At 35.9% G+C, this 21,029-nt stretch overlaps 1 protein-coding gene across 2 annotated transcripts in view; it reads right to left on the minus strand.

Annotated features, from left to right (window-relative positions):
- Positions 1-21,029, minus strand: part of LOC125229711 (trace amine-associated receptor 8b) — a 90,505-nt gene that overhangs the window by 7,738 nt on the left and 61,738 nt on the right. Inside the window, exons 2-4 of one of the 2 annotated variants that reach the window (XM_048134625.1) lie at positions 3,692-4,121; positions 3,491-3,616; positions 692-808 (exon numbers count right to left, since the gene is read on the minus strand). In XM_048134625.1, coding sequence (XP_047990582.1) covers positions 692-808; positions 3,491-3,616; positions 3,692-3,910 — 462 coding nt within the window. In that variant the 5' untranslated portion in view covers positions 3,911-4,121. Of the gene's footprint in view, positions 1-691; positions 809-3,490; positions 3,617-3,691; positions 4,129-21,029 lie in introns of those variants that run through there. The other variant, XM_048134626.1, reaches the window with a different exon arrangement.

The following is a 21,029-nucleotide window of genomic DNA, read 5'->3' on the forward strand; positions in this document are numbered from 1 at the left end:
GATAGCTTAACGAGGTTGTACCTAACCGTAATTATATCGCCTAAAGCGATTTTTAAACGTTATACTTTGTTATTTGATACTCCAAAAGAAAATGTTAGTGTTTATGAAGTATTGACATTTTCAATATTTTATAGAATTACACAATAATGCGAAAACAAATTAGGATACTTATTAGGATAATTTATCATATTATTCATAATTTATAAGACGGGTAAAAATGTATTAATTAATAACACTTAAACAAACATTCCATGCAATAAATATCATAAACTAGGCAAAACTAAAAATCTTAGTCTAAAGAGGGCCCCTGAGGCATAGTGCCCAAGATGCTGGCAGCATTTCCTCGCTGAATTGCAATACTTATACGTTGAGCGAGGAAGCTGCCAGCTCTTTTGTCCCCCGTAGAATCAGTCAGCCGCTTCGCCAAGTCCTTGTATAAAATCTGGGCGCCCGGGCCCCACGGACCGAGGGCCTCGACGCCAAAAGCAACAAAGTTGTAATTGGCGTCGAGACCTCCGTATTTGCGTCTTTTATGTGTCTCTGCAGCCTCTGCAGCCGCGCCCGCTTTCTTTGTGGTACCGTAAAGATTAACAACCGTATTAACAGAATTTAGTAGGTAATCAACTAGGATCCTAATCATAGTAATTCATTATAACACTACTGTTACTAACGCAAATAGGAATCAACTTACCTTTTTACTGGAATGCTTTTGGTAGGTATTTGGGTGAAGCAAAAACAGGTATCTGTCGATAGCCATACAGACTAATATGACAGCACTCTGTTGGCTTACTGCTCCTCTCAATAAAGCCTGTCAACATTAAAAAAGTACATTTTTATGTAAATCAGCATCAGAATATCAGTCGCGGATTAAATAACAATTAATTCTTAGTGATCATGTCATAAAATCTCATATGAAACTCATTATTATCTTGTCAATAAAACCTCGCTGTCAAGAAGGTGTCCTTGTCATAGACGGTTAAAGGTGCAATAGGTAAAGAGTCTTGTCATTTTCATTTATAATGAAAATTCTGGCCAAATGAAGAAGAATTACAATTATTATGTCAATGTCACTTATCATTGAACTTGATCATTTACAGTAAAATTATTATTCCCGAATTTTGTACTATCGAGTTGCGTTGTATTTGTAATAAATATAGTACATTCGACCGGAACGAGTTGCGGGCATTAAACTTCAAAAAGTGTGAAATCCTGAGAGTAGCGACAGCGGCGGAAATGGTAAGTTAATAGTTATTTGTTTAAGGAGGCGTTGCCCCCTTTTAAGTTGTTTAATCGCACGTGCCACTATTGATACCCAAGCAAGCGAAAGATTCCAAAATTGAACCGCAAGCGCAGCCAATCTTGAGCGCTTTGCCACCGAGTGAAACTCAAAATTTTTCACCACACCAACACGAACAAGATACTTACAATAACTTAACATCAAACTAAAGCAAAACCATCAATTTATTCAATATTTATGATTCAACATTACCATTTTATAGCTAAAATCTAACATCCATCTTTAGACATTGACGCATAAACTCCTTTCTTCCATCCTTTCAAATGTACAATTGTAACTGTCTAATTCTGATTGTCATATATCATACTATTCTATGTCGGATTCTATTTAATTAAAGCCAATTTCCTAATGGTAAATTCGTTTCTATGTATCAGACATCAAGTTCAAATTTGTGTGAAATTACTTTGCACTCTTGTGGATAAAATGCAATTTTGTTATCCGTTTTCGAATAGCAAAGAGAGCCTTTACCAGTTGGTGTGGTGAATAAACTATTGTTATTCATTGTAACTGTGTCGTAAGCAATGACATAATTAAACAAGCTGTAAAGCCCGAAAGTACAATAAAACGGAATCGCTAGTCAGTGGGTCGACAGGAAGGCATAAGTTGGTCGCTGGAGTTTGAGCGAGTTTCTGCTCGGTCACCGTGTACCATTACACGATAGCGCGAGACTAGTGACGTGACAATACTTCTCAAATGAGACAATTCCCGTCTCAAAGGAATTCTCAATTTTGAATGAACATAGGTTAATGTACAATATTGTCTTCGGTTACCGCGATAGTTACTCATGAAATAAAACTAAGGAAACTGATTAAATCGCGTATAATGAATTTACAATTCATAAACTATGGAAACGGATTAAATCACGTATAATAGGTTAATGTAGCCAAACCGCCATTTGGCTATAATCACCTAGTTAAGATCTGATTAGCTTTGCTTCCAAAACATGTGCCCTGTTGAATATCCCATAAAGCAAAGGCTTACTGAATTTTTTTAGAATTACACTAGAAGTACCCACAGTACAAACGACTGTTGGAATATGTTATTTTACATTAATGACGAACAATAATACTGGTTTTCCTGCTGTATACAGCATAAAAGCATCATTAAATAGAATCAATGTTCGAGAATATTCTTTATTCGTTTACTAAGTCTAAGATGAATATGCTTGAACGAAAACTATTTTCATACAAAACGGAGAAAAGACTGAGAACGATACAACACACAACTATTGTCTCGAAGCTCTTGTAGTGAGCCCACCCCACGCCACATCACTAGTTAGACGACAGCGCACCCGCCATCGCAAGTTCCACCAACTTTATTGTTTGCGGATCAGCACCGACACCCCTAATAATTACTCTTCAAAAACTTGAAATGCTTCCGTATCTTCAAAAGCTATTAAGATAAATTGCTTAAACTTTGAACTTTCTATTTATTATATTCCGATACTCTCAAGTTTAAGTACCCAAGCGTAATAATCGATTTTATCACAAGTACCCACAAACACACCCTTAACAAGTCTGCGGAAGTTTGAAACATAATAAGCAGAAAATGTAATAAAAAAGTCACGCTACTGAATACTGTCCTTAGTATCCGATTACCGTTTAACTTCGCCTCTTCATTTGAAAACTTTTTTTCTGTTTCAGAGTAGCAACTTTACTCATTTTCTCTTAGTCTCTTGTTTAAATAAAGTTTTCTTAAGGACACCGTAGCCTCTACCTTGCTTTTAATGGATTAAGCAACTCTCTCAAAATTTGATGGGAAAATTATTTTTCCGCTTTCAACACGCCTTTTCGATTTGATTTCTCAGTTCAATCAAATCCACAAAATCTTAATTTTTTTTTTTTATACTACGTCGGTGGCAAACAAGTATACGGTCCGCCTGATGTAAAGCGGTCACCGTAACCTATGGACGCCTGCAACTCAAACAGTGTCACATGCGCGTTGCCACCACATTAGAAACTTGTACACTCCCTTTTGCTGTGTTAACAGCAAACAGGAGTGTACAAGTTCCAAGGAGGGTTCGGGTTGCCGACGACTCAAAGGACAATAGACGGAACAAGTTAGTTCCGTAAGTCCTCCCGTCATCAGCACACCGCACCCTCGTTGAGCTCTGGCAGCCTTACTCACCGGCAGGAACACAACACTATGAGTAGGGTCTAATAACGAGGGAGCGTTTTTAAATTGAGTTTTTACCTGTATTTGACAGAAGATTTCGCCGTAGGGCCAACACTTGTAAAGCGCTGGGAGTAGAGCCACGGGAGCCACCAAGATTCCCGTGAACAAGTCGTTGAGTGCCAAGGATGTCAGCAAATACCTCGGCTGAAAGATATTCTATTTTAAAAAGTGATTTCACAATTTAAGGCTATAAACATAATTGCACAAATAATTAATTACCTGGTTTTCAATATACTTAATATATCTTCGATTGCTAAGCACGCAGATAAGAACTAGGTTTGCGAAAACTATGCCCATGGATAGAGCGAATATGAAAAAAGCTTTGATTATATCAACTGGAGCAGGAAAAGTGGTGGGCCAGCCTTTGCCGTTGAACCAGCAGGAACTGTTGACGAGAGACGGCGCTACGAGCAAGGCGCCTTTGGTCGAGTCGAACATAGTCGGCGCCTGCTCTCAGCAGCGCACAATTCTCTTGAATAAGGCATTTAGATCACATGCGCAGCACTAGTATCTATAGTTTCATTGGCGTTTATCCACTCGTCTTTCCTCTTGACAGCGCGTTTCAAATTTCCATCTTGTGTTTAGTTTATCTACAAATCTTTATTAATTTTTCAACCCTTCATCAGCTCCTGTTCATTCACTCTTGTACCTGAAACAAACAATACTAAATTTAATGATACTTCACTTTTTCTGATTCATTTAAAAAACACAATGTCAATTTAGTAGCATCGTTATCCCGAAGAGAAATTGTAAAACATTCTCGTCACGTTGTTAAGGAAAAGGAAAACTTGAAAAAATAAGACGAAGTCTAAGATACTGAATCAATTTCACTGTCTTCCTGCCAGGATCAGTGTAATAAATTGTCGCGTCCGCTCTGAACCTGAATTAAGTTTTGAAATATTTTTAGAAACGGAAAAATCACTGTTACATATTTTATAAGAATCGTAAGTTGGGAGAACAAAACATTATTTTCGTACTGTAAATAACCGGGTTATGATTTATTTGAAAAAGTTGATATTACGACATGACTTGGCAAAAACTACATGGCTTGACTTAAAAAAAAATAACACGTGGAAATAAATGTCATTTTCAGTGTTTTCTTCCTTTGAGTCTAAAAAAAGACAAACAATAGTCAACAAATAAAACACAACAGCCACTAAGTAGATAAACATTCTACTTCCTCATTCGACACAGGAAAACATGGACGAAACTAGTTAAAGTAATCTAAAGTCGCTGTCTAAGGAGCCCTATTCAAACATTTGAGGTTAACCAATTTGCGAATAAGTGTTTGTCTATTGCGTCTACATCTGTCAATAGTATGCTTCAATACGAGGACGGGTTATTTTTAGACTACTCAAATTTAAGAGTGAGACCTGTTTTAGGTGGGAAACATTCCGTGAAGGTGGGAAACCTGCAATTGAAGGCAAATATCCAGGTACAGTCACAATCCTTAACAAGCATAAACTTTTGTATTTGCTGTTTATGATCCAACTAACAACAACACTTAGTTACATATCATATCAAAAAAAAATCCATCTTGTCAGGGCACTTATAACTGCAGTCGTGTTTTAAGGTACAGTGGGACAATTTCGACTGGGGGTCTATGTTTTACAATGTTTGCATTATTAATTAGAGTGTCCACTCGTAATATATGGCACGCGTGTCCAGTGGATACACGTGAAACTCAACTTAATAATGTAATAATGGAAAAAATGGATCAATTACAATTGACCCCCAGACGGGATTTTCCCCGCTGTACCTTGTAATATTTCAATGATTTAATCCTTTGCAACTTAACCTTTCAAGCGAGCAACATCTATAAACGTCGCTACATAAGTGTTAACTACACTTTTGTTGGCATACCTCGCTTCAAAGCTTTAAAGATAGGTACCTACATTAAAACCGAAATAAATTACACATATGAAAGAAAAAGTGACCAAGGCCTCCAGTGCCTGAGGCTGGAATCGAACCAGCGTACCCTGCAATCGCGGCAGATGCCTATTTTCGCTCGGCCACCTAGGTCACAGCTGTTGAGGTCGAAATTATCTCTCATATGAGTAATCTATACAAGGACTCGTAGCGCCCTCTGACCATCCCCAGGGTAGAACGGTATGGTTCTTGCCCCCCATGTACCTACATGCTATAAATTCAGCAGTAGGTACAAGTAGGGAAAAAAATGTCAGCAACTCGCATGCACAAAGCAACGAATGCAGCATTTCTTGAACAAAGCAACGAATAAGACGTGTGCAAGACGTGACATAATATATCCCAGGAACCTCGTCGAGATTTTTCTAAGTTGAGACTTCTTTAAGATTAGTGGCGACTGGCGACGCTACTGTCAATTTCCTGGAGGAAATCGAATTCCGTGGCATCGGGGAAAGTGGCCTTATACTCGTATTGTAGTTACACTTGGTGACATCCTTTGGCATCGTTTTGTGTTCGATGTCGAACAAAAGTATTTACTTTTGACTTGTTACAAAGGAGTAGGACATAAAATAAATGTGTAAAGGACACTTGCAACGACGAAAATGGAGGGTTAAGCCGAGGGTTACGATTTTATATGGAATTTGACAGTTGACAGCCCACTAACCCTGAGTTAAGTGGTTGGTGCAAGTGGGCCTAAGAGATTGACGACTATGTCGAGCCTTGGTTTAAATTACAACGATCACGATTCATTTTGTAGGTATCAGGATTTCATGTAGATGTCAAATGTTTGACATAGGTATTAAGTTTGTAATCATATCTCTAGAAAGTTATTATTATTTGACTAAGTGCGCAAATAATTAATTATTTTTAAATAAATTGGTTTTATGAGCAAAATTTTAAAGAGTTAAAAAATATTGCTTTTATGTTTAGTTACGTAATTACGCAGCGCTGTTATTAACTATATTCAATTTCATTTGTGCATAATTATCTGCCAGTTCATCAATTAATATTAAATTTCATTAGGTACCTAATTAAAATTTTGTATTATTGATATAATTAACAGTTAAATTACTTTAGTACGCACTATTTCCATTGCTCCCAATATAATATATTGTCCTAGCTTATTTATCGACTTTTGTAATCCTCGTTTATTCAATAGGCCAATTTAAATAAACGTACATGAACTATATATCTGAATGATGTAATTTAGTTATCGTCTGTCTCGTTCGCGCTTAAGTATACAGCTCCAGGTAAGGACGAGCAAGACGCACAATATGTAGATGAAATTAACAATATGTGGACGATATCCTTTAGATGTTATATTGTAGGTTTAAATAGGGTTGTATGTCACTCGTATGTTGACTTCGCGGCCCCCGGGGTCAGCTAGGATCTTGACATGCCACTAGCACGGAATGACCGTTTGGCGGCACCTTTGATCATTACACAAAATAGCATTCCCCGTTTAGGTTTCGTAGCGTGGCATATTAATTTTGTACCTACGCTTAAAGTCAATATGTATGTATATTTAGGTGCTTATATTGATGATAGTCTAAAGAATACAACGCAATAATAGTTTTATGGCTGTAAAATTACGACTGACGTTTATTTTCAGTACAATTATATTGACCAGGATATAGGGTCTATAAATAAGTCTATTCAAGTAATATTTTCATCTCATTCGTAGCTGAATCACGAGTATCTTAACTATTTAAACTTTATAGAACGTTAAACGATATCTATACGTACCTAAATATTTAACTAAACAAGTTTTCCCTATCCACGCAAAAAAGTGTAGTAACATAGAGTTGTCTCATTTGGCGTCACTATGTCTGCCGATAAAATACGTGATTAGGGTTCACTTACAGAATAAATAACAAATAAAAATACAAACATAATTAGATGAAAATACACTAGCCACATATTTAAAAAAAAGATAGATGTTTTATTTGTAGGGGCTTTGAAAATTATGAAAAAAAAAGAAAATTTATTATTGATTTATGGACTAAAATATGTAAAAAGCGACCAAGTCTACCGCATATAACAAAAATAATTTCATAAAAGTAGTTCAATTGATAGTTCGATTGATGACATTGTTGCTGTCAATTTTTTCCATCTCTAAAGTTACTACTTATATACCTACCTTCCTAGTTTTTTCGCCCCAAACATAAACTCATCATTCGCAGGGTCAATCATTTAAATTTCACACGCTCTGCCTTAATGAAAAACCGTCATACATACCTAAAGAAAGTTTAAAAGTTGAAAGTAACTCAGTATAAAGACAAAAGTCACGTTCCTAAACTAATATTCCGTATGATAGACTTCTAGACGCCATTCCTTACTTTATCACAATATTATATCATATGATTGCTCTCAAGAGCCCTAGAATCTCATGAACGCCGCCGCTGGTCTCTCGAGGGATATTTATGTGTCGAGATTTTATATGTGACTTCACCCGTCTCAGTTCAGTAGTTGTAGGCTATAAAACGATGCGTAGCAACAAAAAATCGGTTGGATTTTCCTTTTATACATTGCTTCGGCTTTCAACTTCGCTATGGCTTAGAATAATAAAATGGTAGAACTGTCTGAAGAATAGAGTACGTATGAATATGTATAACGACGTTCTATAGATTTCTACTTGGATTTGTCATTGAATTTTGGTTTTGCTGTGTAGTTATCTAATAGGTACTTGATTTTCGAATTTAGAACTTAAAAGCCACTACTGGCAACCCACCACAAAACTATTTAAAGAGTTTCTTTTTCTTCAAACGAAAGTACTGCAAAACATCTCTCATAGATTTCTCTATATACTAGCTTTTACCCGCGGCTTCGCCCGCGTAATAAAAGTATTCATTAAGATTTTCATTTGGATCCTTAGGTTTCTCTGGTATATTTATCTGCGATTATTTCGATTGCACATAATACTTTTGCTTGCAATGATTGTAGAAATATTACACATCGACCACAGCGTAGGTAATTCTATATACGCTGGGGAAACCTTTATAAACATCCCACATAGCCCGTATTTCGACACTATATGATCGGTGGGTAAAAAGTACTTTTTTCTATTATCCCTTACAATTTTTTACATTTTGCTTATACTTATCGCAAACGTAATCTTCAAGCAAGCAAACAACGATCGTCTTAGAGCACTTTGATTGTAAGAGACCGCCGACCGATTATCCGTATCCCTCTAACGATACCCATATTATCCGTATCCGTATCCGTTTCCGTATCCGTATCCGTATCCCTATCTCTATCCCTATCGCTATCGCTATCGCTAACGCTATGGCTATCGCTATCCCTATCGCTATCCCTATCGCTATCCCTATCCCTTATCAAAATAACACTAAGTTCTCGCGCTTTGTACACATATTTAAAGTCACATACAGGTCGAAAGCGATTAATTAACATTATTTTTACCTTTTTTCCCAACGTTTCGGCCAGGTTGCACTGGCCGTGGTCGCGGAAGACTGACGTCCCAGCAAAATGTCACCGGAGATGTAAACAACACAAAACTACCCGATATTAATTTATATAAATGTTCGGGGTAGACAAATAAATATAATCTACCCGCATGTAATTATTTACGACATCACATTAGAAATCTCAAAAATAACAGTACTTCTCCACTATTTAATGGATGTTATTATACATATAAACCTTCCTCTTGAATCACTCTATCTATTAAAAAAAACCGCATCAAAATCCGTTGCGTAGTTTCAAAGATTTAAGCATACAAAGGGACATAGGGACAGAGAAAGCGACTTTGTTTTATACTATGTAGTGACATCGCTATCCCTATCGCTATCCCTATCATTCATTCATTCATTCATTTATTCCTTTATCAAACATAGTTTTACATGTCAACAAAATTACATATAAATACAATTATTCTTCTTTGTTATTTTTTGTTATTAAGTGTCTACAGTCGGCACTTATAACTTACATAGTTAATGCAAACATGCTGTCGAAGATACATTTCAATTTTATAATTCAAAATGGTTGGTATAGTGAACCAGTTCAAGAGTGCACGTCGTTGAAAAATTCGTCAACAGTGTAATACGCTTCAAGCATAAGTTTATTTTTAAGTTTATTTACGAATTTACGATTATCGCTATCCCTATCGCTATCCCTATCCCTTATCAAGATAACACTAAGTTCTCGCGCTTTGTACACATATTTAAAGTCACATACAGGTCGAATGCGATTAATTAACATTATTTTTACCTTTTTTCCCAACGTTTCGGCCAGGTTGCACTGGCCGTGGTCGCGGAAGACTGACGTCCCAGCAAAATGTCACCGGAGATGTAAACAACACAAAACTACCCGATATTAATTTATATAAATGTTCGGGGTAGACAAATAAATATAATCTACCCGCATGTAATTATTTACGACATCACATTAGAAACCTCAAAAATAACAGTACTTCTCCACTATTTAATGGATGTTATTATACATATAAACCTTCCTCTTGAATCACTCTATCTATTAAAAAAAACCGCATCAAAATCCGTTGCGTAGTTTCAAAGATTTAAGCATACAAAGGGACATAGGGACATAGGGACAGAAAAAGTGACTTTGTTTTATACTATGTAGTGATAGTGATGATGTGAAGTAACCAATTATTTAAAATTCAGAAAAAAACATAAGATTAAGTACCTCTTTAATAAATCTGTTTAAGTACATATTGCTTAACATTTGTTTAAGTATTGCCCTAACTTTTTTCGCAGGAACTATGTTACGTAAAGTAAATAACTCATTCACTTTTACCTTTAAAACAAAAGGTGTAGGTACATAGAAAGAACACAGTGAGTTTCGGCACTTCAAGAATCACGAGAGCTGCAAATCTCCATCCAGAAAACACCGCAAAAGAAACAAAAGTATTTTCACCCAGTTCAATTGTTTGCTCACGCAATCGCGAACCGTGTTTTATCCGAAAGAGTTCTATCAGTGATACCCAAATACAATCCTAAAATTTCCCTAAATAAATCAAATCGGGAGATTGTTGAACTGTTATTGGATTTTGTTTATTTTGTTATATATTTATGGTAGTATCTAGACTAGACTATCAGACAAATATAGGTACTTACATACGGTTATTTCGATGTTTTTCTCTTAAAAGTTTTAGTGCTAAGAAAAGTTTTACCAGTATCATCATATTATTATTAATCTACAAATCAGCTAGGTACACTATTTCTTAAACTTAAACAATAAAGCTACACTTGTATGATAAAAATACTTTGATACAAAAAGATGAAAATAAGAAAAAACACTTGTCATTATCACAAAGGCGGACTTATCCCTACAAGGTGTCTAACTAAAAGCAATTAAGGGAGAACAGTCTCAAAAGTGGCATATTGCAATGAAAAATGAAAAAAAAATGAAAATGAAAATGAAATATTTATTTTTCAAGTAGGCATATTACAATGCGCATATGAACGTCAAATAAAGCTACGCCGGCTCTAACCCTACGCCTCAGCCTCGAGAAGATTTCAGTCTCCCCTCAGTTGGGAGAGGGGTATCCACTATGGGACCGGCAAGAACCTCGGTGGGCAACTTCTTTTCAAAACATTACATCTTATAATTAACATGCATTCAATAACAAGATACAATCATTTCTCAATAAATATACGACTTTCAAGAATAACTAGTATAGTCAACAAAACAGCTGTGAATACAAAGTGCCAAAAATATGTTTACAAAACTTTATTTCCTGTACATTAAGGCGTGTATATATATTTTTGGCACTTTGTCTGTATTCACATCTGTTTTTAGCTATTTACTTTGTTTTATATTTTCCCTACCGGCTAATGACTCCGTTCGTTCCGCCCCGATAATTGGCTGATATATTTTACCAAAACCTGCAATAAATCAATTCAATAGCAAAAAAAAAAAAACAATTTCCCCAGAAAGTTAAAAAAGCAATGCCACAAATCTCCCCACATCCGTAAAGTTGTCTCGGAACCCCCTACTAGTGGGAAAATGTAAAAAAATAGGTCAAGATAATTATGATGTTCTTGAGCGCGTGGATTGGGCGGATCGAAGGCTTCTGGCACGGTGCGAACCGCCTACTGAGAAAGTTATGGCGAGAGTCACGACCCATTTAACCATTTCCTATACAAAAGATTCTTGTTAGATGTAGCAATTCGATCGTTGCCTCGGATATTTTTGTCGCTTGTACGTAATTGCTTTTATTCTGTAGCCTGCCTTATTGGTGGATATTAATAGTTATTTGTTATACAAGGGGGCAAAGTTGTATTTTAACGCCGAGTGTGGAATTGAAAAACGAGCAAGTGAAAGGATTCTATAGTTGAACCACGAGCGAAGCGAGTGGTTCGAGAATAGAATCCTGAACTTGCGAGTTTTTTAACACACGAGAAGTAAAATACATTTGCACCCGAGTGTAACACAAAACTTTTCCCCTCACTATAGCGAGGAAACTACAAGTCAAAAAATGCGTTTGTCACTGCTTCCAGTAGTTCCACAGGTGGTAAATCATCTTTATTACTAGATTCACTTACTTTTATCAATTTTAATGCAGTTAGTTTGACTTTATTAAGGTCAAATTACTTTACCCACTAGTGGATAAAATGCGTTTTTACCCGCTGGTATTAAAGGACAAAACACGTGTTTCCGAGCTAGTGAGGGGAAAATGATATTCCAATATCGGCAATAACCAAAAGTCAGTTATTCGTGTTTTATGTAATAATAACGATTGAGGAAACAATTTTCTAAATAAATATAACATTACAACGATTTAATACTACAATTCGACCGGTCTAGCGCGTATTGACCCTGCCTGCTAAGCCGTGGTCCCGGGTTCGAATCCCGGTATAAGGACATTTATTAGTGTGATGAGCACAGATATTTGTTGAGTCATGAACGGTTTTCTATTTTTTTTATACCACGTTCGTGGCAAACATGTCTACGGTATGTATATAAATATATGTATTTATCTATACACGGTGTTTCCGTTATCACTCAAAACCTCAGACACCCCAACAGATTTTTATTTTTTTAAACATATCTAGAGTATTCATTTTTTAATCTGATGTTTATTTATTTTTTAAATTGAATGTTTAAATTTCTGTGCAGCTCTACTCGACTTTTAACTCTACACTCAAAAAAATAGTTGCTAGCTACCATCATAAACCTTAAAACTACTTATTTGTGTACGTTACTGCAACGACATAAGGTTTACCATAATGTCACTGTAAAACATTTTAAAGCTTTATCACAGCAAACTTCAAATTGGACAGATAATCTCAGTAAGCAAATTTAAACCCAACATTTAAAATAACAAGGTTGTAAATTAGGTACGAGTTCAATTTGTTATGACTTATGACTTATTAGAGGTAAACATTAACATTAAACTGACAAACAATGTCAAACTCGTAGCGGAAAAAATAGTCGTCCAAGTAACCAGCCAGTATGAATACCCCTAAATACTGAAAAAGGTATACAACCTCTAGCAATGCGATATTCACACTGTTGTATTACGAATTTATAGAATGGGCACGTAAAAAATAACTAATAATACAAATTAAAAATATATATATTACCCCCATCAAGATATAGCTCAATCGATTCTACTCTCGATTCTGAACAAACGGTTTTCAGGTTTTGAGTGTTAAGTGAAACACGGTGTATACTTAAGTATGTATATCTAGGTTGATCTGTGTAAGGTGTCCCCCAATATTACTTATTTATTTAATTAACGAGATGTGTCTCATTAGTATAGAGGTACATCCTTTAAATACGTATCGTTTTCATAAAACATAATTCTGCGATCTGATTGCCACTACCTACCCATTAGTTTTCATACAAAAAATATATGAAAGCAACGATGACAATTAAATGCAACCGTATAACTTATTATAAGACGATTGACGTTCATAATTTCCACGGTAAGCTTCTAAGATATACCTTCTACACTGTGTTTCACTTAACACTAAAAACCTGAAAACAGTTTGTTCAGAATCGAGAGTAGAATCGATTGAGCTATATCTTGATGGGGGTAATATTTTTATTTAAATTAGTATTATTAGTTATTTTTTATGTGCCTATTCTATTGTATTCTTAATACAACATTGTGTATATCGCATTGATAGAGGTTGTTTACCTTTTTCAGTATTTGGGGGTATTAATACTGGCTGGTTACTTGGACGATTATTTTTTCCGCTACGAGTTTGACGTTGTTTGTCAGTTTAATCTTAATGTTTATCATAAGTCATAACAAATTGAACTCGTACCTAATTACAACCTTGTCACTTTGAATATTGGGTTTAAATTTGCTTACTGCGATTACTTGTCCAATTTGAAGTTTACTATGACAAAGCTTTAAAGTGTTTTACAGTAACGTACACAAATAAATAGTATTATGGTTTATGATGGTAGTTAGCAATTATTTTATTGAGTGTAGCGCTAAAAGTCAAGTAGAGCTGTACAGAAAAATAAAAATTCAATTAAAAAAAAGTAACCATCAGATTAAAAGATGAATACTCTAGATAAGTTTAAAAAAATAAAAATCAGTTGGGGTGTCTGAGGTTTTGAGTGATACCGGAAACACATACATACATACATACATACAATCACGCCTGTGTCCCATGAAGGGGTAGACAGAGCACATGAAACTACTCAGGTTTCAGTGCCACTCGTTGTATATTATACGCCGTGTTTTTATTAAATTCCGTTTTCAGCATAATTATACTTAGGTCCATTATAGGAAACAGAATGGCATAGTTAGTTTTCTTAAATTCGTATTTTTTTTAAACCATAGGTGCACCTGCAGTGCTATAGATGTTACATCAAATTAGTGTTGAGAAATGGGCTTTACAATGAACTCTCACTAAGTAAATGTCAAAACTATGACATGTCAATCTCATATCAAACACACAAAGCGCGTTTCTTAACAGCAATTGATGTAACATCTATCGCAGGTGTATGGCGTTTTTCAGAAAAAAGATACGAATAAAAAAACTAACTGAGTATGTTATTCTGTTTCCTATAATGGACCTAACTATAATTATGCCAAAGTTATAGATATATTCTCTTCTGTAATGGTTTAGTCGAAAATTAATACGTAGCTCCGCTTATCCGCTTAGATGCAGGAAATCAGGAATATTTTAGTTAATAACGTGATCATATTTCCTTAAATATCTCTCCACGCGTATGAGGAAGGTTTAAATAGACAAAATAGAAATATAATTAAAAGAGAATTAGTAGCCAATAAGGGGCTCCACAGAAAATGACAATGTTCGCTTCGCTTGTGATAGAAGCTCAGCGGAGGCATAAGATAGTATTTTATACAAGCGTGATATAATACAAAGCTTTTCAGTCGAGTACCTTTTCAGTCGAGTACAATACTTTTTCTACGAGTCATCATCTTCATCATCAATGGACGGAAATATCACCATTCATGCAAGTTAAAATTAATGTTAATAGAGTCGTTCACCGTTGTATCAACATCGAATTACCTAGCAACCAATTGTTTGTAATAACCGTCTCTGATTGGCCGATAACGCGACAGATAAAAAAAAATGTGTTTCAGATGCAGGAAAATTTGCCAGATATCGCAAATTAGTATAGAAATTGTATGAAGTTCTATTTTTGAAATTATTACAGTTAACTAAAGTCAACTATAATGAGCTTATTATAATTGAGTCGGAACTGCCATAGAGTATCCAACACTGAAAAGTTAGCACTTATAGTTTAGTCTGTGGTGTCCTAATTGACAGATTACAGTCGACAAGTAGAAAAAATACATTTCATAATAAGGGAATTGAATATCGGAAATATTTATTGATTGCTACGAACGCTTGTTTACGAGGACGTTGAAATACAAATAGACAGTCAAATCTGAGACGTGATACAAGTCATGAGGTAGTTTTTATCAATGAAAAACGTAAAAAGTAGACAAAAATATTGTAGTCAACGTCGCCTGACGTCTGATCTGGCCTAGTGCGTAGTGATCCTGCCTGCTAAGCCGCGGTCCCGGGTTCGAATCCCGGTAAGGGCATTTATTTGTGTGATGAGCACAGATTGTTCCTGAGTCATGGATGTTTTCTATGTATATAAGTATTTGTATAATAGGTATATCGTTGTCTGAGTACCCACAACACAAGCCTTCTTGGGCTTACCGTGGGACTCAATCAATCTGTGTAATAATGTTCTATAATATTTATTTATTTACAATCGGTCGCTTACGCTCTCCTTATAATTTTTCTGTAGTGGCACAACAGAGACACACTTCATTTCGATCGCCACGAAGCGTCAACGATTGTCACTTTGGCTAGGCCGGCAGTATTTCGCACGTGAGATAAAGCTAAGACACAGTATAAGGACGACTCAGTGGTTAATCTCCCGCGATCGGTATTTGGCTCTCTCGCACGCGCCGCGCGCGGTCTTGGCAGCGCTACGCAGCGCGGCGCGTACTGACGCGACCGGCATCCTCCGGTTCCGCATGTACTCTCTGCACTTTTATGATTAATGTTCGTGAAGATAAATACATTTTTTATGTTTTATGTTTACCTCGCTCGCGCAGAGCGCTACTCAAGGACAAACCGCGTGGCGCAAAATTTGTTAGAAGAATTATTACTGAGTCGTCCTTATACTGTGGCTAAGACGACCGTCTTTTCCGCCTGAGGTGATAATTACAGAGGGACAGGCACGCTAGGCTAGTGGACGAGATACCGTCGCGACACTCGGAGATAAGTCTACCGGTATACCGGTACAGTCGCCATAGAATATGTCAGGCCCCGTAGCCGAATGGCATTTCTACGACGCGAAACGAAAACGAAACGCCGCGAAAGGTAGTCTGGCTCTGTCACGCCAATTACGCACGAGCGATAGAGATAGCGACGAGCGTTTCGTTAGCGTTTGTGCATTAGGCTACGCACGCAGAGCTCCCGAAGCTCTCGTACACAATTAATATCGGAACACGTCTCTTTTGGTCAAGACAACGTGTGCGTGTGTGTGTGTTCTGATATCTGTGACACCTTTGACATCTCCGATATCTCAGATGGCGACTGTACAGGGTACCTTGTCAAAGTGTGTAAATGAAATCTAATTTCGTATTAAGTACATCGTTCTAGAAGTACCTATACGTGTAAATAAGAGTGTTTACCTGATCGGCATGCAATGCCTGCATCTCAACATGTCACGAATAGCATAAGACAACAATACGAGTAATCTAGTGCCCACAATACAAGTTAGGTGCTTGGGTACAGTCGCGATGCCCTAAATGGGTCAGGGATATGTTCCACTTGGCTCATGAGCTGTGTGACGTAATAATCGCGGATTCCTGCCTCGGTTTCTGCTGTACAGTGTGTATTGTATATATTTATGCTATGACATAGCACATACAGAGCACATAGGACTGCTCAAGTGTCAGTGCCCGTGGCTAGCGTGGACGACGGGCGCACGACCGTCGCGCGACTACTGCCGTCGCGTCGAATCGCATCGCCTATCATCGATAGTTCATCGACGTGACCCACCTAAGACATCCATCCATGCCATCACTGAACTGTCTTTTTAACCGCCTTCCAAACCTCAAAGGAAGGGGTTTTCAATTCGTCTGTATTTTTTTTTTAAAGTTTGTTCCTCGATATCTCCGTCGTTACTGGACCGATTTTGAATTTTTTTTTTTATTGAATGCATACAGATTGGTCCTATTTTTCTCAGAACCCAGTTTTGATGATGGGATCCTGGAGAAATCGAGGGAACCTCAAATCTGAAAGGCATACATATGGTGATTTTTGTTGTTTTAAAGGAACAGCATGCATTTACGTACGGAACAGTGACATTTGGTGCAGTGGAACTCCTGATGATGGTCAGAATGGAACTCCTCAAATCTAAACGGCACACTTATAGTGACTTTGGTATTTTTATAAGAACAGCATGCACTTACGTCCAGAACAGTGACATTTGGTGCAGTGGACCTGCTGATGATGTTCAGAACGGAACTCCTCAAATCTGAACGGCACACTTATAGTGACTTTGGTATTTTTATAAGAACAGCATGCATTTACGTCCAGGACAGTGACATTTGGTGCAGTGGAACTGCTGATGAAGAGTGAGCCGCTCCTGGTTAGAGTTCCGTTCTAATAATCATTCTCATCTGTAAGTACTTCAGAATCATCCAGATTTCAAAATTGGTTCAGAAATGACGGAGATATCGAATAACAAACATTAAAAAATATACAGACGAATAGATAACATAATCCAACATTTGAATGTATTTATCACCAGAACCCCAAAGGAAGGCGGTTTTTTTTTTTCTTAAAAATTATAATCGATTTAAACATTATGTATAGCGTATACTGATCTCTAAAGCCTACTATAGCACACAAGACTACATGAATGATGAGACACCGTGGGATACAAGTATTGCTGAACACAATTAATTATATAGGTTATTAATGATGATATTGATAATTCAATGTATCTTCATACAATTTTTTTTTTTTGACATTTAGTATTTATTCTAGAAGTTTTTAGACCAGTATTTTTTATACAATTTAGATTGATATCATTTTAATTCAATATAGTTTTAAAACAATATTGTTTATTGCACCAATAGATTGCTGTGATATTTAGAATAAAATGAATATTGTACATTGTTGACAATTCAAAAGTGCTTATTGTAAGCCTAATTGAATAAAGAATATTTTGATTTGATTTGACACTTCCATAGAGATCAAAGGTTTGATTTCCTCGCGCCGCGTCGCATCGTCGACGCGCGACCGTCGTCAGCAAACCGAAATTGTGAGGTTGCAGTGACAGGTTGCAAGCCCATCGCCCACATAGGTGAGAAAATATAAGGAACGGTAGACAAATATAGAGGGTGTTTCAATGAATGTAGTACAAAATAAGTGATTCCGGCTCTATTAACGACGAAGAATATAATTATATAGTATTGAGTCCTACAATTTTACGTCATTAAATATTGTTAATTTTCTAATAAAATAAATAAATCCAATTCTCTAAATGTGGTCACTCATTTTGACTTTATGCCATGCCTTCCTATAATAGGCCAGTTGTTGTAGGTGTCGTATCAGTTATCAAGGTGTTGATTATTACATGTATCATGTCAGAATGCATTTTATTCATAAAATGTCAGTCTAGTCTAGATGAACAAAAAGGTGAGTTTATAGTACAAAACTAGATTCGAACTACCTATTTTCTCTTAGCAACTTAGGTAGGGTAACCATGTTGTGACCAAAATAACAGGATTTAGGAAAACGATGATTTTAGTGATTATTAACTAGTTTAACAACACGCGACCTAACATAGTATTTTAGCTATAGGAAGCAGAGTTTGAAAGCATGTTTTGTATTACGTTCATTGAAACAGCCTGTATGCACCTACACGTGTGTAAATGTGTACAGAGTCGTTCCAACTACCAGTAAACCCCCAGGGCGAGTTCAGATTTTCCCGAATTTATTGGCTTATTTTGACGCTTAATTTACTGAAACGAATTAGTAGACTTAACTGAGAAAGTAAATACGGATTCGAACTTGTATTTCCTACGGCGATAATTTCTAGAGTTAAAAATATTAACTTCAAATAGTTAAACAGACTGTAAAGAACAACAACTAACAATAATTTATAATAACATTACAATTTAATTATAAAATAACAATAAAATTACAGCTAATCCTTTACAAAAATACAGGCTTAGTTGTATTTTCTTTAGGCTTAGGTAACAAAAAAACAACTAAGCCTACTAGAAACCTAAATTGAAAAGTAAGTATTTTTTTCTACATATCATGTGTTTTAATTGCCTGTATTTATTAATTAATAAGTGTTGGCGTACATTTTTGATTTTGGGCACGGCATTGTTTGAGCATAGGTATTGTATGCCTTGCTCCATATTCTCCCCTCTCACCCCAATGGCGCGCTTAATATTAAATTACAAACAATATCTTAACGCGGCACAGGAAAATTCGATTTTCGATCGATTCGAAGATTTTTTTCTTCTTAGCTCACCCGGTTATGAAAACTGCAAAAAGTAATGGTTTTCTACGAAGAAAAAAAATCCTATTTCATAACCCAGTTAGCTAAGAAGAATTATTTTTCCTCATAGAAAACCAGTTAGCAAACTTGGTTATCTACGAGGAACAAGGGGACCTAACCTAACCTAACCGATAGGTAAATATCAACATCACATGATCACACTCAATACCTTTCGTAAATACTTCATTCAGCTTTGTTACAACAAAAGAAAACATTTACTTTCTCAAATGGTAAACATAACGCAGGTATCTTATTATTAAAAATATATAAAGATTTCCAAGCTAAGCTATGAATTTCAATTTTTTATTACCTAATACTTTTTTTCAACGACTGGGCCGCTATAAAAACACTTTTACGATTTTCAGATTTTCATTCTTCCATAAAATATTACCTTACCTTCCAATAAATTATTATATTTTCTCGAATATGACTATGCCTACGTAATCCTTCGTAATTCAAATTCGATAGGTCGAATATATCGTACCTATTGTATCAGCTGCTTCCCGGATAGCAGTCATAAAAACACAAAGGGAGATGTTACGATGTGATTTAAAGGCTCCAGAAATCGGACATTTTTCCTCCTCCGATGTTTGTTTGCAGAATTCGGCAATAATGTTACCGAAGATGTGCTGATTGAAAACCTACAAGCTTACTAGTCTGTTGTTTGTTGGAGGACAAGGACTTTTTCGTAAATGGCAAACGTTTTTGTGTGTAAAAGCTCTTTACTTTGAGTTTTTGCTCCTTTTTATGATCAAACACGCTTTGTTCGAGTTCTTCAAGTCGACAAAATCGATTGCTTCACACAAGACTACTTACTTTGTGCCCATCAGCGCCATACCACAAATATTATACAGAGAAACACTTTGATTTATAGTACACTGGTTGTTTTTACCGCAACTTGTTTTGCGACAAGAGTGACTCGACTATTGTAGAGAATATTAATTTTACTTCAAAACTTGACATGCTTTATTTGTATATTTTAACAGAGACCTTTTAATGCATTTGTATCATCAAAACATCAAAAACTGTCGATACTACTGCTATTAGAAATTATAATAAAAGGGGTGAAAAGAAAGCCATTGTCACCTCCATAAATAAAAAACAAAACAAACAAAAGTATAATTTTCACAGAAGCTGACAATGTTCCGACTATGGCAAAACCATGTCAATAATGTTTTCCAAGGTAAGTCACAAGTTTGGCAGTGTCGTTAATTCTAGCGAGCACACCAAATATAAGCTGACCACGTTGGCACTAACCTTCCAACTTTACCTTTTATGGGCCCGTTATGTCGATGGATGTTTCCTAGTTTCGTTATTCGCGACTGCCACCTTTGGAAATATATAGTGTTAAGGTGATAATCTTATACCAGATCTTTCAATATGTTAATAATATAAGAAAGTAGGTAAATTATATTGATGTATATTTATTTACATTCATTCCTTTAGAGCACCACTTTCTTCGTAACTATATAGGTAATTTTTGACGTATGAATATTGTACAACTAGGGAACAAATCAAATTATTTTATTGAATATTTTTTGATTTGTTCTTTTTTCAAGTAGTCACACTACTATATATAAATTATAAATTAAATAATAAAATAATTAAATTA

The sequence above is a fragment of the Leguminivora glycinivorella genome, chromosome 9 (genome assembly GCF_023078275.1).
Source record: "Leguminivora glycinivorella isolate SPB_JAAS2020 chromosome 9, LegGlyc_1.1, whole genome shotgun sequence".
NCBI lineage: Eukaryota > Metazoa > Arthropoda > Insecta > Lepidoptera > Tortricidae > Leguminivora > Leguminivora glycinivorella.